This window comes from Saccostrea cucullata, unplaced genomic scaffold (assembly GCF_032062105.1).
Source record: "Saccostrea cucullata isolate Sc308-1 unplaced genomic scaffold, CSIRO_AGI_Scuc_v1 ctg8138, whole genome shotgun sequence".
Taxonomy (NCBI): Eukaryota; Metazoa; Mollusca; class Bivalvia; order Ostreida; family Ostreidae; genus Saccostrea; species Saccostrea cuccullata.
In genome coordinates this window covers 68,217-85,855 of record NW_026941464.1, presented here as the reverse complement: position 1 = coordinate 85,855, position 17,639 = coordinate 68,217, and the positions used below count along the sequence as shown (strand labels likewise).

General features: G+C 32.4%; 1 protein-coding gene across 1 annotated transcript; it reads right to left on the bottom strand.

Moving 5' to 3' along the window:
* Positions 1–2,548: 2,548 nt before the first annotated feature.
* Positions 2,549–16,616, bottom strand: LOC134257870 (thyroid peroxidase-like). The gene is made up of 14 exons (XM_062740450.1): positions 16,475–16,616; positions 16,195–16,336; positions 15,770–15,990; positions 15,052–15,234; positions 14,718–14,772; positions 14,367–14,470; positions 13,797–13,904; positions 13,372–13,470; positions 6,861–7,195; positions 4,714–4,859; positions 3,870–4,070; positions 3,441–3,616; positions 3,010–3,124; positions 2,549–2,731 (listed from the first exon to the last, which is right to left on the bottom strand). The coding sequence occupies exons 1-14, from the start codon at positions 16,560–16,562 to the stop codon at positions 2,665–2,667; spliced, it is 2,040 nt and encodes a 679-aa protein (XP_062596434.1). The 5' UTR covers positions 16,563–16,616; the 3' UTR covers positions 2,549–2,664.
* Positions 16,617–17,639: the final 1,023 nt, after the last annotated feature.

The window sequence follows — 17,639 nt, the reverse complement described above, 5'->3', positions numbered from 1 at the left end:
GCTTTTTTAGGTATCTTTTTTAATATCATACTCTATATTCTTCAGCCATGTCCGGTTAACTTTTTACTGTATAGATTATGTACATTATTTCGGATTATGTTGAGAGAAATCGGAATTGTTAGAATTCGCGAGATTTTACTTGATTGCATTTCTGACAATAAACAACCAGCACCTTGACTGAGGTAAGACAAACAGGCTAGAATATCTTATTTCTGTTATTGCACAAAGGCACTATTCTTTATGCTTTGGTACAAGTTCTTTTCAGGAAGAAAATATCTCAAGCTCCACTAGAAATATGAAGTATACAATCGGACAAGAAAATACAATGTTCAATTGAGACATGTTCTGATAAGAGGGCGGGCCAGCATTAGGGATAGAAGGAATCTTCTAAACGTGTGTACCAAATGGTGCCATATAAATAAATATACAATGTACAAAATTGACAACACTTCCAGGATATATGTGTCGTATTTATTTCAGATTACACTTAGGAATAATTACACTGTTGACGAGAGTATTTGTCACTCCATGGAAAGCCCAATGCAACAAGAATGCCACACTACTCTTCGATCGGTATGGCTTATCTTATGCATCTAATTTCTTTACAACAAAAAACGTAATAAAACATATCTATTAATATATTGAAATTTATATTTGTTTAAAATCAAAAGAGCCAACAATACAAATGCATGTACAGCTTAGATTAAAGACCGAGATTGGGTCCTTTAACTCCATGAAAAGAGATGTGATATTTTTTTTTTTCATTTGAAATAATTAATAAACATCTGTGGTTTTTAAAATGACCTTGTTTTACGGGATTTGCATGTTTCGCAAATTTTAGCTTAGTTTTTGTTTACATATCTTATTATTTTGTATCTGTTATATCCAACTCTTTGAAAAGGTGAATATTGCTTGGTATGTCTGTACCGTCTATTTATCTGCTTTGGCTTAAGGGCAGATAATACAAACCATAAAAGGATACAGGTATCTATGATTTGAACTGTATGTTTTGGTTGTTATATTTTATTATTTAAAAATAGAAACTATTTAGAAATTGAAAACTTTCTATGATGTTCCAAATTGTACTTTTCTTCAACCATTCTTATACACATATTCAACCTTTTGTTACTTTTCAGGAGTATTGTTATAACAGAATGTCTATAGTTATGAAACCAGTATGCATAAGACAAGAATGCATCAAAACTAATATTACTAATAAAGTGATCTGTAAATATTGCTCATTGTTCGAAATATTATTATAAACATCTTTTTATATGATACAGTTCTTTCTTATTCACATGCTCGGGTGTATCAAATTTGATTGCCGAAAAATTTTATAATAAAGATGTTTTGATCGCTTAAATTTATTTAATTCTTTCCGTATTTTAGCGACAATAATTTTCCATTCTAGGATATAATGAGAACAGCACGTACTTTCTCCAGACATATTCACTGTGTTATTTGTTCAGAAAAAAATCCACAACCACCCATTTGCGAGTCCATCTACACGTTCCGAGTGTTGTACATGTGAACAAAGATAATAGAACTATTGTATTGATTTCGAGTAGGTTACCTTTTAAATCAAAAGACTCCAACGGTAGGCATCGATATTTGTGTAGCTTAGGGATCAAAGTAGGCATTCAATCTAGGATGACTGGCCATTTCATAGGATTGACTGACGTAACGTCGTAACAACCTGAGCAGGATCACGTTTTTCTAACACTGGACAAAAAAAATGCCCAAACATTTATTGTGTCTCTTTTTCGGAGAGGCAACCGTAGAAAAAGTAGTAGATGCATACTAGGTCTACACATTTGCTAGTTGAAGGTTTCGGATCTGTCTTATTCGAATTGGCTTTTGATGAGTTTTACAAATACCAGTCATAAAATGTTACATTAAAAAAACTTTTATTGGAAACATTTTGCCTAAAAAAAACAGTGTTTATTGACTATTCAAGAAGGATATGGAGTTAACGAACAGTATTCTTTCTCAAAGTCCATAAAACAATACAAAATAGGAGCAGAGCAAACAGGGACCTCCGAAATGTTAGAGGTGGGATCAGATGCCATGGAGGAGTGAGCATCCCCTGCTGACCGGTCACATCCGCTATGTGTTCCTTGTAATGATCAGGAAATAACGGAAGCTTCCGTCATCAATTAAGTCTATAAATTATGAACCAACAATTGGTATGATAAACGTCAGTCAGCATTTGACTCAATGATAATATTCCAAACAATATTTGAATTTTTCTCTCTGCCTGCCTTTAAATCCTCCTCAGGGAGGAGAGGTGTAGACCTATTATAGAACACGTAAAAACAAGTACAAAACTGATTTTTTTTTTTAGAATAAAAATTGTCTTAACGTCATCAGTTTTGATATTTTTAACTTTAAGCAAGAAACTAAAATATTCGGTTTTCGGCGCAAAATATTTCTAATTGGTAAATTGTATAAAAATACTCAGTACATATATATGATTATTATATGTATATCTATAGCACATAATTATATATATATTTCAGTTATTTTTAAAACAAAGATTTTTATTTTATTTATCACGTTTTTTCAATGGTTGTTGAAGTTCTAAATTGAAAAAAAAGTCTTTTTAAGTTACATTAGTATTAATTTTAATGCTTGTTTGGTTATTTAAATACACTCAGATTAATCTCATTTATTTGTCACAACTCCCCACGAACTAAGATCCATTTTTGAATCAGCACATGTAATTGTTGACCTGTAGAAATAGAATTAATTGTGTAAAAACTCCCTGAATGAAATTCATTTATCAACTAAAGCCACGCATGTTTGTTGTACAAAACTCAGCTGCAATAAACAATATATTTTACTATAGTCTCCAATTTCAGTTGAATAATTTTACTTTTCTTTAACACTCTTTACAAGCAATGGCGGCAAGAATAGTAAAAGCAATTTAAAAGGATTTTTCGTCTTGAAAATTTCTAATAATTGTTTTGTCCTGTGTACTCAAGGGTTATTATATAGATATATACATACGCCTGATTGATTTTGAAAACATCAGCAGGAACGTTTGCCAGTGGATTCGAATCCTCACTGAAAACTTCGCATAATATTTTACCAAAGGTCATCGATTTTATGGCAGAAAGCTGTTCTAGAATTAGAGAAACGAAAGTGTAAAAACACAATTAAATCTAGACTAATAACATATACATAAAAAAATAAATTATTATCTTATACCGATCTGAATAAAGATCTTTAAATTTTTATTAAATACAAATAGACAAACATCATATACAAAACATGGTGTTCGCTAGTCCGAAATAAACATGATTATTGTAATCAACAAATACAAGTTTCAATTTCTGACAGTTCTTATACTATATTTAAATTTCTAATTGTTCATCCATCCTCATACCAAAATTTTAAAAGGTCTATCAATGAAAACATTCAATATTATAATCACTCACCGGAAGTAAATCTGACATTGGGATACGAGTTTAAGTTTTCGTACCAATACCGGTCGCCATACTTAAGACGCTGAAACTGTGCTGCGATAATACAACCGAACAACGGACCGACAAGCCCATCTGGTACCGCTTTTTCTGATATTCCCCCCGGAAATAGATCTATATCACCTATATTCCTAGAAAGATTAGATTATCGTTAATGTTATTTTCTTAAAATCATTTTACAAATAATGTATATTGATTTTTTTATTTGATGAAATTCCTTAAAAATGTACAGATTTACAAACATTGGGTTATATTTCAGAATGACATTAAATAGATATTGCAAACTTTTGATACTTGTAATAATAAAGATCATGAAATGACGATCATGCTTTAAAATAGAATTTGAAATATTGGATTGTCAACCTTTGAAAATTATACATTTACCCGCCATATATTTCCATTAACTTATTCCTTCGCTCATCCTCGTGATCAGGGAGCCCCTCATATCCTTGTTTACACCTCTCTTTATATTTGACGTAAGGGGCCAGTCCATGATCCCGCCCTCTCTGTATATTTAGTGCAGGCAAATCTAAGCCTTTATCTCCAGTCTTAAAAAGGCGCTCTCGAATTCCCTCTTCGAATCGACTAAACATAAATAATCAAAAAAAAAATAACTGTGAGAGCAACAATATTCGTGGGGAATATTTTTTTTTATTTTGTCTTTATCAATTATCGATGAATTTAAATATCACATAAAATTTTATGACTATTTCGTGAAAAGGGTTACATTCACAACAACGAATTGAAAGGCAAACGAAACTAATGATGATAAATCTACGAAATTTTATCCCAATGAAAATTTGTGTTTTTGCAGTATTGATCAATTTTAACGTGTTGGAAAGGAAGCTGTTCGATTATGATAGCTTCAAAACCTTGAACTGGTTCGAAAAAACATAATCTGCTCTAAAATCATTAAAATGGTCATATGTTTAAAGCTGAAATTGAAGCATCTGTAACCTTCACTCGTATAAAGAAAAGCCCTAGAAGCATCTTTCATGTATCTCGGATAAGTGCAATGCATTGTTGTACTTAATGAGAAATCCTCATCAAAAACTCTTATCTGGGACGCCGACACTGACGCCGAAAAATCGAGATCAACAGCCCATGTGCGATTTGACGTCTGTGATTCTTTTTGCGACATGACGTTCATGAAAAAAGCATAGTAGATGACCCAAATGAATGAAACATTACATGTTGATTGCTCATAAAGTTTTTATAGACAACATACCTATCCACTTTTTTGGCGGGTGTTCTCATTAAATGTTCTGTTAATGATCGGAGATTTCCGCCTCCATCAGAAATTATTTCTTGTGTTTCCATTAGGACATCATCAATCTTAAATCTTGCATTGTTTATTTCCAGAAAACCGGGAATCTAAAATTTAAAGATATTAAAAAATATTAAAAACTTCATCACTAAAAATATGAAAATGGTATGCTGGTAGGTTAAGGCTTCCCAGAGATATTTGCAGTGTTCTCTATTCATTTACTTACTACAAATGTATGACCGCACAATTGAAAATGAGTCAAGTCATTGCATGCATACTTGCGCTGTAATAAACTTTGCATCTTATTTCAATCTGCATATAATGTATCTGAAAGCTAATGTGAAATAAAGTGTTCTGATCTTTTTTTAACAATCTAATATATCCGAATATTTTAGATAACTTTGCTTTTTAACTCTTGTTTAAATATCAGCGTGTTCAAAACAATATTAGTGAACAAAAATTTAAGTTTGACACTAACCCTTTTTAAAACCTCCTGAATAGCAGTGAAATTCATAATATGTGTATAAAAGAGCCTGACGCAGGTGAATAATTAGGATTTATTTATTCAAAATCTGTTGTGGACATCTGTAAAGTGAGTTTCCTATCTAAATGATTTTTTTTTGGGGGGGGGGAATTGTATGATGGTTTTGTTTTACTGCAGATGACGATATTGAGTGGGAAATACCCTTAAATTAAGAGTTGTCGGTAAGTTGAAGTTATTGTGAAATACATTGTACTGAAGTATAGTTGTATCAATTTTCCTAAGCACATTTCGGGTTTACAAGGATGGGCGAGATTATTTTCTTGAACAAAATTTTATAATAATTGTGTTAATCACCTGCGCGGAAGCGAGCTGAATAAAATGTCTAAATCATGCTATGGATAAAAATTGTTACTGTTGAAATAAAGATCAGTATCTTTTATCCCACCATAAAATTAACATTTTAGGGCTGGGGTGTAAACAGGAAGAGGACTAAAATAGGCTTTGCCTGTTGCCCAATCCCATTCACTTATGTGAATAAAATTTTGTATAAAAAAAATCCATATAAACTTTTATTACTGGTTGAAATCCCATCTACCTGTGGTCATGAACAGAACTTAATGGAATCTAGTCTACAACTTTCATATAATTACTGCAAAACATGGCTTTGTTCTTCTTCCTCATTGTTTTGTATAGTGATTCCGTTCTTTATTACTAATCAAACTCTGCTTTTCTTGAGATTATATAAAATTCCATATATATTGTAGTGTATTCCTATGTAAACATTTTGACCTTTAAAGGTACTTGGACATAGACTTGAAGTTATTATTTTCTCTATAATATTACTAATATATTTTAATAGCATTTCACACAAAAATTAATTAAAAATCTTATTTCGTTTAAAAGATATTGAAATTTCAAATTTTTCGGCGGGTTTGATTGACATATCGTTGCACTCTCACAAATTTAATTTTATTCTTAATCCTTAGGAAAAGTGGCAATCTCGTTTTGTATAAATAAAAAATATTAATACTATAATCCAGAAAATTCAGAGTAGACACGTTCGAAAGCAAAACAAACATACAATATATTGTCAGTCCGTGCAGTTGTGGTAAGCAGACTGTGACGATTGAACGCACCCGGTGAATTCTAAATATAAACAATACATGTAACAGAACTCCAGCCCTGTTTACAACAACTGTGTATATAATACGAGTGTGCTCGATTTGCTAAACTCTGTACGCATCTCTTAGTTTGGAATGACAAAACATGTGAAGGTGTTTTGCTTTCTAACATTTCTACTCTGAATAAAATTATTTTTCTTGATAAAAGTTTTAATATTTCTCATTAAAACACATCAAAATTGCCACTTTTCCTAAGGATTAAGAATAAAGTTAAAATTTGTGACAGTGCAAGGATGTGTCAATCAAACCCGCCAAAAAATTTAAAGTTTTAATAACTTTTAAATGAGATAAGATTTTTAATTAATTTTTGTGTGAAATGCTATTAAAATATATAATTCGTGATATTATACAGAAAAAAATGAGAAAATATTAACTTCAAATCTGTGTCCAAGTACCTTTAATTTGGCTCAGGGGATTGTTTTTAGAAAAAGGTATCTACATACCTGGTCATGTCCGTATCGAAAAGCAGCTGTTGAGAACTCATTCAGAATACTGGGATCTATAGTGTCATAGTACCGGAAGCTGGATTCTTGGCCCGCTGGATAAGAATACAGACGGTATTGGTTCATTAACCCAGGGCCGATAACCTTAGGAAGCCAATGGTTGTATATAATATGCTGCATGACCGCTCCCATAATGCGTCTCGTCTCAAGATAGATCGTATTGGACGTCCATTTTGGATTTAGGATATTCAGTTTTTTGGCCAAAATATTGTGGAAGCGAAGGAAAAGTGTGTGCATTAATCCCAGGGAAGGTACCTCGTTGACTCTAATGTCGCCTGCATTAGAAAATATGTAACATTAGTTAAAAAAAATATTAACACTAAATCTTGTTAGTGTAGCTGATTTACACGCACTGAGTTTATGTTTTATGATTTAATGAAAACCATACTTTTCATCCAATTTCCTCCTTTGTATGGAGTGATGTCAGAACTCTTAATTTTTTTTTTTTTGGGGGGGGGGGGGGTGGAGAAGTGTGATTTCAACTAAATATCATATAAAATGTAAAATACGTGATTGCTTGGTCATAAAGTCTGACAAAAGAATATTCTTTGCTTTGTGTTTTGATTTTACTTATCAAGCATGTGATGTGGTTTATCACTTTGCTAAGGCAGAGGTTGAAAATCATATATCAAAAAAATCGTATCTACAAAAATGAACACACAACGGGTATGACTGGTTGACAAGGAATGCTCACTCCTTCATGACACCTGATTCCACCTCTGAAGTTTTTAAGATCCGAGTTTATTCTGCTCCTATTTAGTATTTTCTGATGAACTTTTGAGCTTGAACAATATTCATTATTTCTCTATTTATCATCCAATTACTATTTACGAAAGATTCAATATAAACACATCTATACTGTCAAGTAAAGTTTCTAAGAAATAGTAAATATATGCACAGGTATTTTGTGGGGGTTTTTCGTATATAAATTGAAAATATTATCTGGTTCGTTTGTGACAAAGTAAACCCTGTGAAAAGCATATATACATTGAATCATACATGCATTATATTACAATATTTCCATTTATATTGATTTCTTTATTTTCTTGAATAACACTTTAAAAGTTAAGTTGATTTCTAAATTACTCAACTAAAATGTAAGTTTTGCAAAACGATAGGACAGATCTCGGGAGGCCTAATGTGTATGTAAATCTGGAGCTTCTGTCGTCTACACGTCTGAGCCAAGGGAGACCTAATATACATGTAAAACTCGTTAGGGTGTCTTTGTGTTTGACGTCAATGTGCGAGGATTATTATGTTCCCCAAACGAAGTTGGGGAACATATTGTTTTTACTCTGTTTCTTATTATTATTATGTTCCCCAAACGGAGTTTGGGAACATATTGTTTTTACTCTGTTTCTTATTATTATTATTTTTTTTAAGGTCTTCCGTTTCCAACGGAAGACCTTCTACTGATTCGTTTGTTTCTTTTCCACTATTATTATTATTATTTTTTTTTTCTTACCGATTTTGTGCAGGCGATTTCTCGAGAACGCCTCGACAGATCTTTATGAAACTTTCAGCAATGATGGCAAATCATATGAACTTAGGGCGTTTTTATTAATTTTGCCGTCGTCACTTCCGGTCGCGAGATACGGCCAATTTTCTTTTTTTAAAATGTCATTTTGTCCGGAAGTGTTCTCAAAAACGGTTTGAGATTGAGTCTTGAAACTTTCAGGGATGATAGATTGTGACAGGCTCTCTTGAATTTTGTATAAAGTTTTTGTTGCCGTCACGTCCGTTGTCCACCGGAAGTAGTTTAAAAATATGCAAAATTTTATTTTTTTCTTTTTTAAATGTTTCTTATATAGGCAAATAGAGTGTCTCGAGTATTATTATGTCCACCGGAAGTTATTTTTTCAAAACCGGAAGTAGTCCAAAAAATGAGCATTTTTCATCGAAATTATCAGGGATGATTCCTTCACAATCAGAGAGGAGTTATAGGTCATTTTTAGTACTTCCGGTCACACCGGAAGTGAATAATAAAGACCGGAAGTTGTCTGAAATTTACATATTTCACTCTTAAATGTGTTCTTACGTATTTAGAGGAATTGATATGAACTTTTTTTTCATTTTAAGTTGTTTTATGATCGTATCTAAAATCGAACGGAAGACCTACTCGTTGCTTGCAACGAGATCTCCTCTAGTTTTTTTTTCTTATTTGTTCTCCGGTACTTTTTTGTCCGCGAGTGTTCTCAGAAACTGTTCACCCAACTGACCTAAAACCTTTTTAGGGTTAATAGGTGTGTAGTGTAGGTGTGCGGAACGAAGGTCATTTTGCGCGCATACGCATGCACGTGCGTGCGCGTGAAATGAGTGAATTGACTGATATACTTAATATAGCTATAACTTTTACATTTTTTGATGAAATGATTTGAAACTCATTATATAAGGATAGATTAGTAGTGTAGATAATGTGATACTGTCAAATTCGCACGAACTCACGCGCATGCACGTGCGCTTTGCTCTGATTGGCTGAAACAAAAATCTCAATATCTTCTCTGTTTTTTGACGAAATGCTTTGAAAATTAAAACATAGGCATGCTTTAGGATATTCTACAATATGGTATATAAGAATTTTCATCAAATCACGCGCATGCACGTGCGCTGCAATCTGATTGGCTCAAACTTTAAATGGCTATAACTCCCGTGTTTTTCAACCAAACAGCATGGGATTTAGAACGTAGACAAACATAATGGACTCCTAGAAGAAGGTATAGTCATCATGAACATACTTGCACGTGCATGAACGTGCGCTTCGCTCTGATTGGCTGAAACAAAAATCTCAATATCTTTTTTGTTTTTTGGCGAAATGCTTTGAAATTTAAAACAAAGGCATGCTTTAGGATATCCTACAATATGATATATAGTAATTTTAATCAAGTCACGCGCATGCACGTGCGCTGCAATCTGGTTGGCTGAAACTTTAAATGGCTATAACTCCCTTGATTTTCAACCAAACAGGATGGGATTCAGAACATAGATAGATATTATAGACTCCTACAGCAGGGAATGGTCATCATGCACATGCATGCACGTGCGTGCACGTGAAATGAGTAAAATTCCAAATACACTAGATTCAACATATTTTTGGATTAAATGCTGTAATATTTAGTATATTAAAATATATCAATAGTGTAGACAAGATGATATGGTCATTACGCACATGCATTCAAATGCGCATGCGTGCAATGCTTAAATTGAATACTTCTGGTAAAACTTTGTTAAAGTCTTAAATGTATCGCGTTTGTCTTATTTAATCAAGCTTACGGGGAATAAGGCAACAAAAGGGAAATGGGGAGCGTTTGGGGAACATCTGTAACGGTTCCCGTTACAATTAGCACTAGTTATGTTCCCCAAACGGAGTTTGGGAACATATTGTTTTTACTCTGTTTCTTATTATTATTATTCTTTTTTCTTCTTATTTCTTCTCCGGTACTTTTTTGTCCGCGAGTGTTCTCAGAAACTGTTCACCCAACTGACCTAAAACCTTTTTAGGGTTAATAGGTGTGTAGTGTAGGTGTGCTGAACGAAGGTCATTTTGCGCGCATACGCGTGCACGTGCGTGCGCGTGATATGAGTGAAATGATTTATATACTTAATATAGCTATAACTTTTACATTTTTCAATGAATTGATTTGAAACTCATTATATAATGATATATTAATAGTGTAGATAATTTGACACTGTCAAATTAGCACGAACTCACGCGCATGCACGTGCGCTTCGCTCTGATTGGCTGAAACGAAAATCTCAATATCTTTTCTGTTTTTTGATGAAATGCTATGAAATTTAAGACATGGGCATACTTTAGGATGTCCTAGAATATGATATATCGCAATTCTCATGAAAACACGCGCATGCACGTGCGCTGCAATCTGATTGGCTAAAACTTTAAATAGCTATAACTCACTTGTTTTTCAACCAAACAGACTGGGATTTAGAACATAGACAGACATAGTAGACTCCTACAAGAGGGTATGGTCAGTATGCACATGCATGCACGTGTTTGCACGTGTACTTTGCTCTGATTGGCTGAAACAAAAATCTTAATATCTTTTTTGTTTTTAGACGAAATGTTTTGTTTTTTTAAACATAGTCATGCATTAAGATATCCTACAATATGATACATAATATTTTTCATCAAATCACGTGCTTCCACGTGCGCTGCAATCTGATTGGCTTAAACTTTAAATGGTTATAACTTCCTTAGTTTTAAACCAAACAAAATGGGATTTAGAACATAGATCGACATAATAGACTCCTACACGATGGTGTGGTCATTATGCACATGCATGCACGTGCGTGCACGTGAAATGAGAAAAATTAGAATACACTCAAATGAGCGTTTTTTTATAAATATTTTTGGAATAAATGCTTAAATATTGTGTATATTTTAATACATTGAAAGTGTAGACAAGATGATATGGTCATTACGCACATGCATTCACATGCGCACGCGTGCAATGCTAAAATTGAAATATACTTATAATACTTCTGGTAAAACGTTGTTAAAGACTAAAGTACGAAGAGTTTGTCTTATTTAATGAGGCTTACATGGAATATGGCACCAAAAGGGAGTTGGGGAGCGTTTGGGGAACATCTGTAACGGTCCCCGTTACAATTAGCCCTAGTTATTATTATTATTATTCTTTTTTCTTCTTATTTCTTCTCCGGTACTTTTTTGTCCGGAAGTGTTCTCAGAAACTGTTCACCAAACTAAGTTAAAACCTTTTTAGGGTTAGTAGGCATGTTGTGTAGATGTGCCGAACGAAGGTCATTTTGCGCGCATTCGCGTGCACGTGCGGGCGCGTGCAATAAGTAAACTGACTGATATATTTGATATGGTTGTAACTTTTATATTTTTTGATAAAATGTTTTGAAACTCATTATATAAAGATATATAAGTTGTGTACATAAGATGACATGGTCAAATTTGCATGAACTCACGCGCATGCACGTGCGCTTTGCTCTGATTGGCTGAAACAGAAATCTTAATATCTTTTTTGTTTTATGATGAAATGCTTTGAAACTTATATCAAAGACATGTATTAGGATGTACTATAACATGATATATAAAATTTGTCATGAAATTACACACATGCACGTGCGCTGCAATCTGATTGGTTGAAACTTTAAATGACTATAACTCCCTTGGTTTTCAACCAAACAGCATGGGATTTAGAACATAGATAGACATAAAGGATTCCTACAAGATGGTATGGTCACCATTCACATGCATGCATGTGCGTGCACGTGCGCTTTGCTCTGATTGGCTGAAACAAAAATCTCAATATCTTTCCTGTTTTTTTACAAAATGCTTTGAAATTTAAAACATATGCATACTTTAAATTTTCCTACAATATGATATATAATAATTGTCATGGAAACATGCGCATACACGTGCGCTGCAATCTGATTGGCTTAAACTTTAAATGGCTATAACTCCCTTGTTTTTCAACCAAACAGGATGGGATTAAGAACATTGACAGACATAACGGACTCCTACAAGAAGGTATGGTCATCATGCACGTGCGTGCACGTGCATATGAGTAAAATAGGGTAGACAAGATGATATCGTCATTACGCTCATGCAATCACATGCGCACGCCTGCATTGCTTAAATTTGAAATACTTGGTATACTTTTGGGAAAACGTTGTTGCCGTCTTAAATGCATAGATTTTTCCTTCTTTAATGAAACTTACAGGAAATGGGACGAGAAGGGAATTGGGGAGCGTTTGGGGAACATCTGTAACGGTTCCCGTTACAATTAGCACTAGTTGAAATTGACATGGGAGGGCTCGTGTAAAAAAATTATTTGTCTACATTTCAAAAATTCAAATATTTACTTAATAGAGAGTGCAAGGGACATCAAACGTGGATAAATATGTTGCAAACTTTCGTTGATACCCTTACATATACTTTACTAACTAGACATTGATTCCTTAAATATAGCAACATTATTAATATTTGGTTCTTTCCTGATTACTCTCTAATCATGCTAATTAGAGAATGACTAGTCCTTAAAATTCAACGAAAAACAATATTTAAATTTTGCCCCGCACAAGTATGGAGAGGTTAAAAAATATTATAACTTCAAATATGGGCCTAAACGTGGTTTACCGCAGGATATCGAGTGGGAACCTATCTTAAAACATCTCCTTGCACAATTTTTTTAGTAAAAAAATAACTAAAGTGCTTTTCTTTATGATATAGAGATATTTTGAAAAAAAATCTGTTTTAAGGCAAAAGAACTGACGTCCATCTTTCCATAGAATTAAGTGTGTAAATTGTATATTAAATCATGTTATTTAGCATCGATAGATTAAACTTTATTAGCTCAATTTAATTAAATATTTTCAAAGATTCAAACCTCGTCTTATATACAATACATTTACATATAAACCCAAATTTAAATCTAACTAAATTTCGTTTAAGGACATGACTCACCAGCTAGCTGACAAAAGGAAGCGTCTTGTCTTCCATCTTTACAATGATTAGGATTTCCTCGCGGAAGATTACGTCCCCTGTTGGAAGACTTCAATAGACCTTAAAAAATACAATGGAAAATGACGACAGATATACAAAATTTGTTGGTTTTTTATTTTTCTATTTCACATAGTAGCTAGGAGCAGTAAAAGCTAAGGCCAAAGGCTGTTTGTATTCCTAAAATTCTTACATTGAGCTATGTGTTCCATATAATATTCAATAATAAAATATTTAAATTAGGCAAAGAAATCATATGTGTATTTTTATAATTCTATTGTGATTGGCAAAATGAGAATTGAATTAATATTTAATACAGTCTGTAAATAAAAATTTATCTGTTTCCAAAATACGCTTGTTACAAGACGAGATTTTCACTTTTCTTTTACCATAGACGCCAGCATCCACAGCTTTCGACACGATTAAAGTATTCCCATAAACATTACCACAGTCTATGAAGGACGTCAACTCGTTAATCTGTTCTCGGTGATCCGTCCCTTTAGTAAAATGTGTGATTTCATTATACGTATACAACACAACTTAAGGTAAAACCTACTTTTTCGCAAATATTACATTTTTATAGCTTCAAAATAAATGTTCTTAAATTATCTAAACTATACTGGTTTTAGTGAAAGATATAATATATAAAAGGGATAATTGGAGGTTTGTTTCTGCCGATAAGTACCTCCGACTCAATATAGATACAATCTTAAATTGCATAGATATACTTGATACATGATTTATCTCTAGATCTCTTATCTCCATGCTATATATGAAAGGAAGGAAATGCAAGAACATGTACATAATATTCTTTTACAAAACACAAACATTAGACAAATGCTTTTTAATGAAAAAAATGTTACATGCAAATACATTGACCAATGACCATGAGTTTCAGATTATTCATCTCATTTTAAAAGCATATGGATGATAAAGTTATTGATAAATTATTACAGTACCACAAGTATCGGGTCTTTTTGGCTCCTCAGCTGGTGCGGATCTAACGAAGGGCATACACTCCTCTATTGCTTGAACGTCACGTATAATAGGGAAACATCCAGTCCTGTTCAAACATTTTTTTGTTTTGGATAAATAAATAATATTTGCTTAATGTAATTTCTTTGTTTTATTCCTAGAATTTAACACATCTATTTTGTCACATTTCATAGATAAATGTTTATGAAATATTGTGTTTTTTAAAAGAAATGTATTGGTAAGAATATGATGTGTTGTGTTTGTAATTTGTTACAACTTAGAATATACATTTAAAAACTTACAATATATTAGGTATGCAAGTGATAAAAACTTACGATATATTACGTTTGTATTTCTCGTCACAGCAAGGAAGAGTTTTGCCACCTTCATCTAAACGGAAAATTGTTGTATTTTAACTTTGTTTTACTTATTATGATTTCATTTCGTTTTTAGAATGTACACCATGCATTTCGTCATTATGATAATGTTTGTTGAATCACCCTATCATGATGCCATATCTTTACAGTGTACATGTTTTGGAATACTTTTAAAAAAAGTAGGCTAATCTTCAGTTATCACCAGTTTGGTAAAGTTTTGCATGGTAAATGGTAATTTAGCCTTCGAGAACCAAACATTGTGAAATAAACAGAAAGAAATAGAAAGAGATACCCATTGTTGGAGTAAAAGTCAAATCGTGGTCCACGAACTGGCCGAATGACCACAGAAAGAGAGAGTGTTTGTCATCGTCGTCCGTTTGACCGCTCTGTTCAGAGAAAAGTCGCTCACTTATTTCTCTAGGATTAGGTAGAGGCTTAGGATAGATCCGATATAAACCACGAGGCGTGGAATGACCTTTAATTGGTAGATTATGATATAAATATATATAATTTGGATTGGCAAATGGCATATACATACATATATAAACATATGAGAAATATAAATAAAAATTAACAATTTTATTTCTCTGTTTTAAAGACATGCTACATTTTCTTGAATTTGTACAAAAAAATTGGAGATTTTTTTTCCGATCAAATATTCTATTCACTGGATACTTGTAGCCATTAAAGAAATATTATAGACGCGCTTAAAATCTATTAATTTTGGCTTTATAGTTCAAAGAAAAAAATTAAATACTAAATTGATGAATTATATGTATTTCATTTGAATGAAATATACAAGTAGCAGTTCAAGTATATGTCAATTTCAATCGTAATTTAAACCTTCCTGATTAAAATAAAATACATATAAATAAAATCATATTGCCCTTAAAACATCTACTTTACCATCTCAATAAGAAATGAAATGTTACTTTTTTATTTAGATTAATGATTTTTATTTAATTATTGACCAAATATGCATTTAAAAATTACGAATTCTCAACACACACCATCCTCGTAATAGGGAGGAATCATTCTCTTCTGGACAGTGCTTGCAGCCCCCCAGCGTGAGTTGATGAGATTGTTACACGTGCCGTCCACTGTCCGATACCTGCTCGTGCGGGCCCAATCACAGTTGGGACCATCGTGTGTATTACATACTATTCTATTCAGGTCTTTGCTGAAAGGTGATTCTGTGAAAGTACTCGGCTTAGCTAGGCTTAATGTGTTTCTATAAAAAAAAAAAGAATCTTATAGAAATAGGTTTGTGTTTTAGGGTGCAAAAATAGACAATTTGGATGTTGGAGTTGTAACACTTAGAAATAAAATACAACTTTATATTACATCTAGATTTAAAAAAAAATCGCTGATGTTCTATGCTTCTTGTGTGCTTTTGGAAGTAATGATATATCGCCAATATGAAGAACTTACTTACAGGTCACAAAGTTGCTGGGAAAACTCCCTCAAAATGCTCCATCTTCGGAATGCCTCTCGCGATGACGTCGACTGGGTATGTAAATTAGCGAACACAGTTTGTCTGATGTTGTGGACATCGATATTATTCTCTTCACAAAAAACTATAAAACAAAAACAACATCACTAATTACTTCAATGAAAATATTAAAGAGAGAGAGACCTTATCAAAATATACCACAAAATTACTCATTTTGAAATGTTTGTGTATGTTCTTTTTAGTTAAAATAAAAGGCAAACACCATCTTCACGAGGGAAGCAGACGTCCTCTCGCAGAACTTGATTGACATCTGTCCTTAATGACTCGAGGTATTGTTGCCATGGTTGCATGGAGAGAACATCCCTCCTGATCAGAGTAACGAGAATCAGTAAAATATAACAGCTGTGTCCTAAAATAAAAGAGTAATAACTCAAAATATAATGGCTGAATTCAGAGTAAAAAAAAATGTATCCGGAACTTTGATTAATTCGTAAATGATATATCTTACAATAAAACCGCAGAATACAAAAAAAAAAAAAAAAAAAAAAAAAAAAACATACAAGTAGTATTCATAAAATAGCAGTGTCTGAAAATATAATTCTATAAGTGTCCCAAAATATAGCAACACAAGACAGTTTAAGATTTCTTATATCAACGCAATTGATTTAAATTGTGTCATTTACAGGAAAATCCTATCTTTATATTAATATAATTATAAAGCAAATTATAGTAAGATCTTTCTTTCATTTTTGCTAGTTTGAACTTATAATATATATATACGTCATATATGACTGTAAATATGACAAACGCAATAAAAAATATAACTTTTTGTGTGCTTATCTTACATATATATAAAAATATATAATGAAGTAAAACATATATATTCCAAAAAGGTAATCATAATGTACATGTTTTTTATAGCAACGTTCCAATACATAATAAACGTTTGGTAAAATATAACTGTAGAATGATATTATTATGACAACATCATACTAATAAAAGTTGCATATATTTGTATACTTAAAATATAGGTTTGAATCTTAGAAAATAACCACAGTGTCTTAAATCATAGGTATACAGTATCATCAGAATGTTCCAATATAACCAAAGAAGATTTCCTTAAAAGGAAATAATTTAAAAACATAGCTACTCAGGTATTCTGGTATAACATAGGGTGGTAAAATTTATGCTTCATAGACAGGGAAGAAATTAACTTCGCCAATCCAAGTTATATTTGGTGAATGCATGGGTAGCCTTTCCTTGTTATTTAATCTTCAATCATTTAAGATAATTTCTCAATCAAAAACCTTCAAATTGTATATATTGAAAGTGTAACATCATTGCAAAGAAGCAGTACCGGTTAATGTACGACTTAAACTAATTTTTTAGCCAGTCAAATGACGCGTTACAACTAAAAGTAAATTATT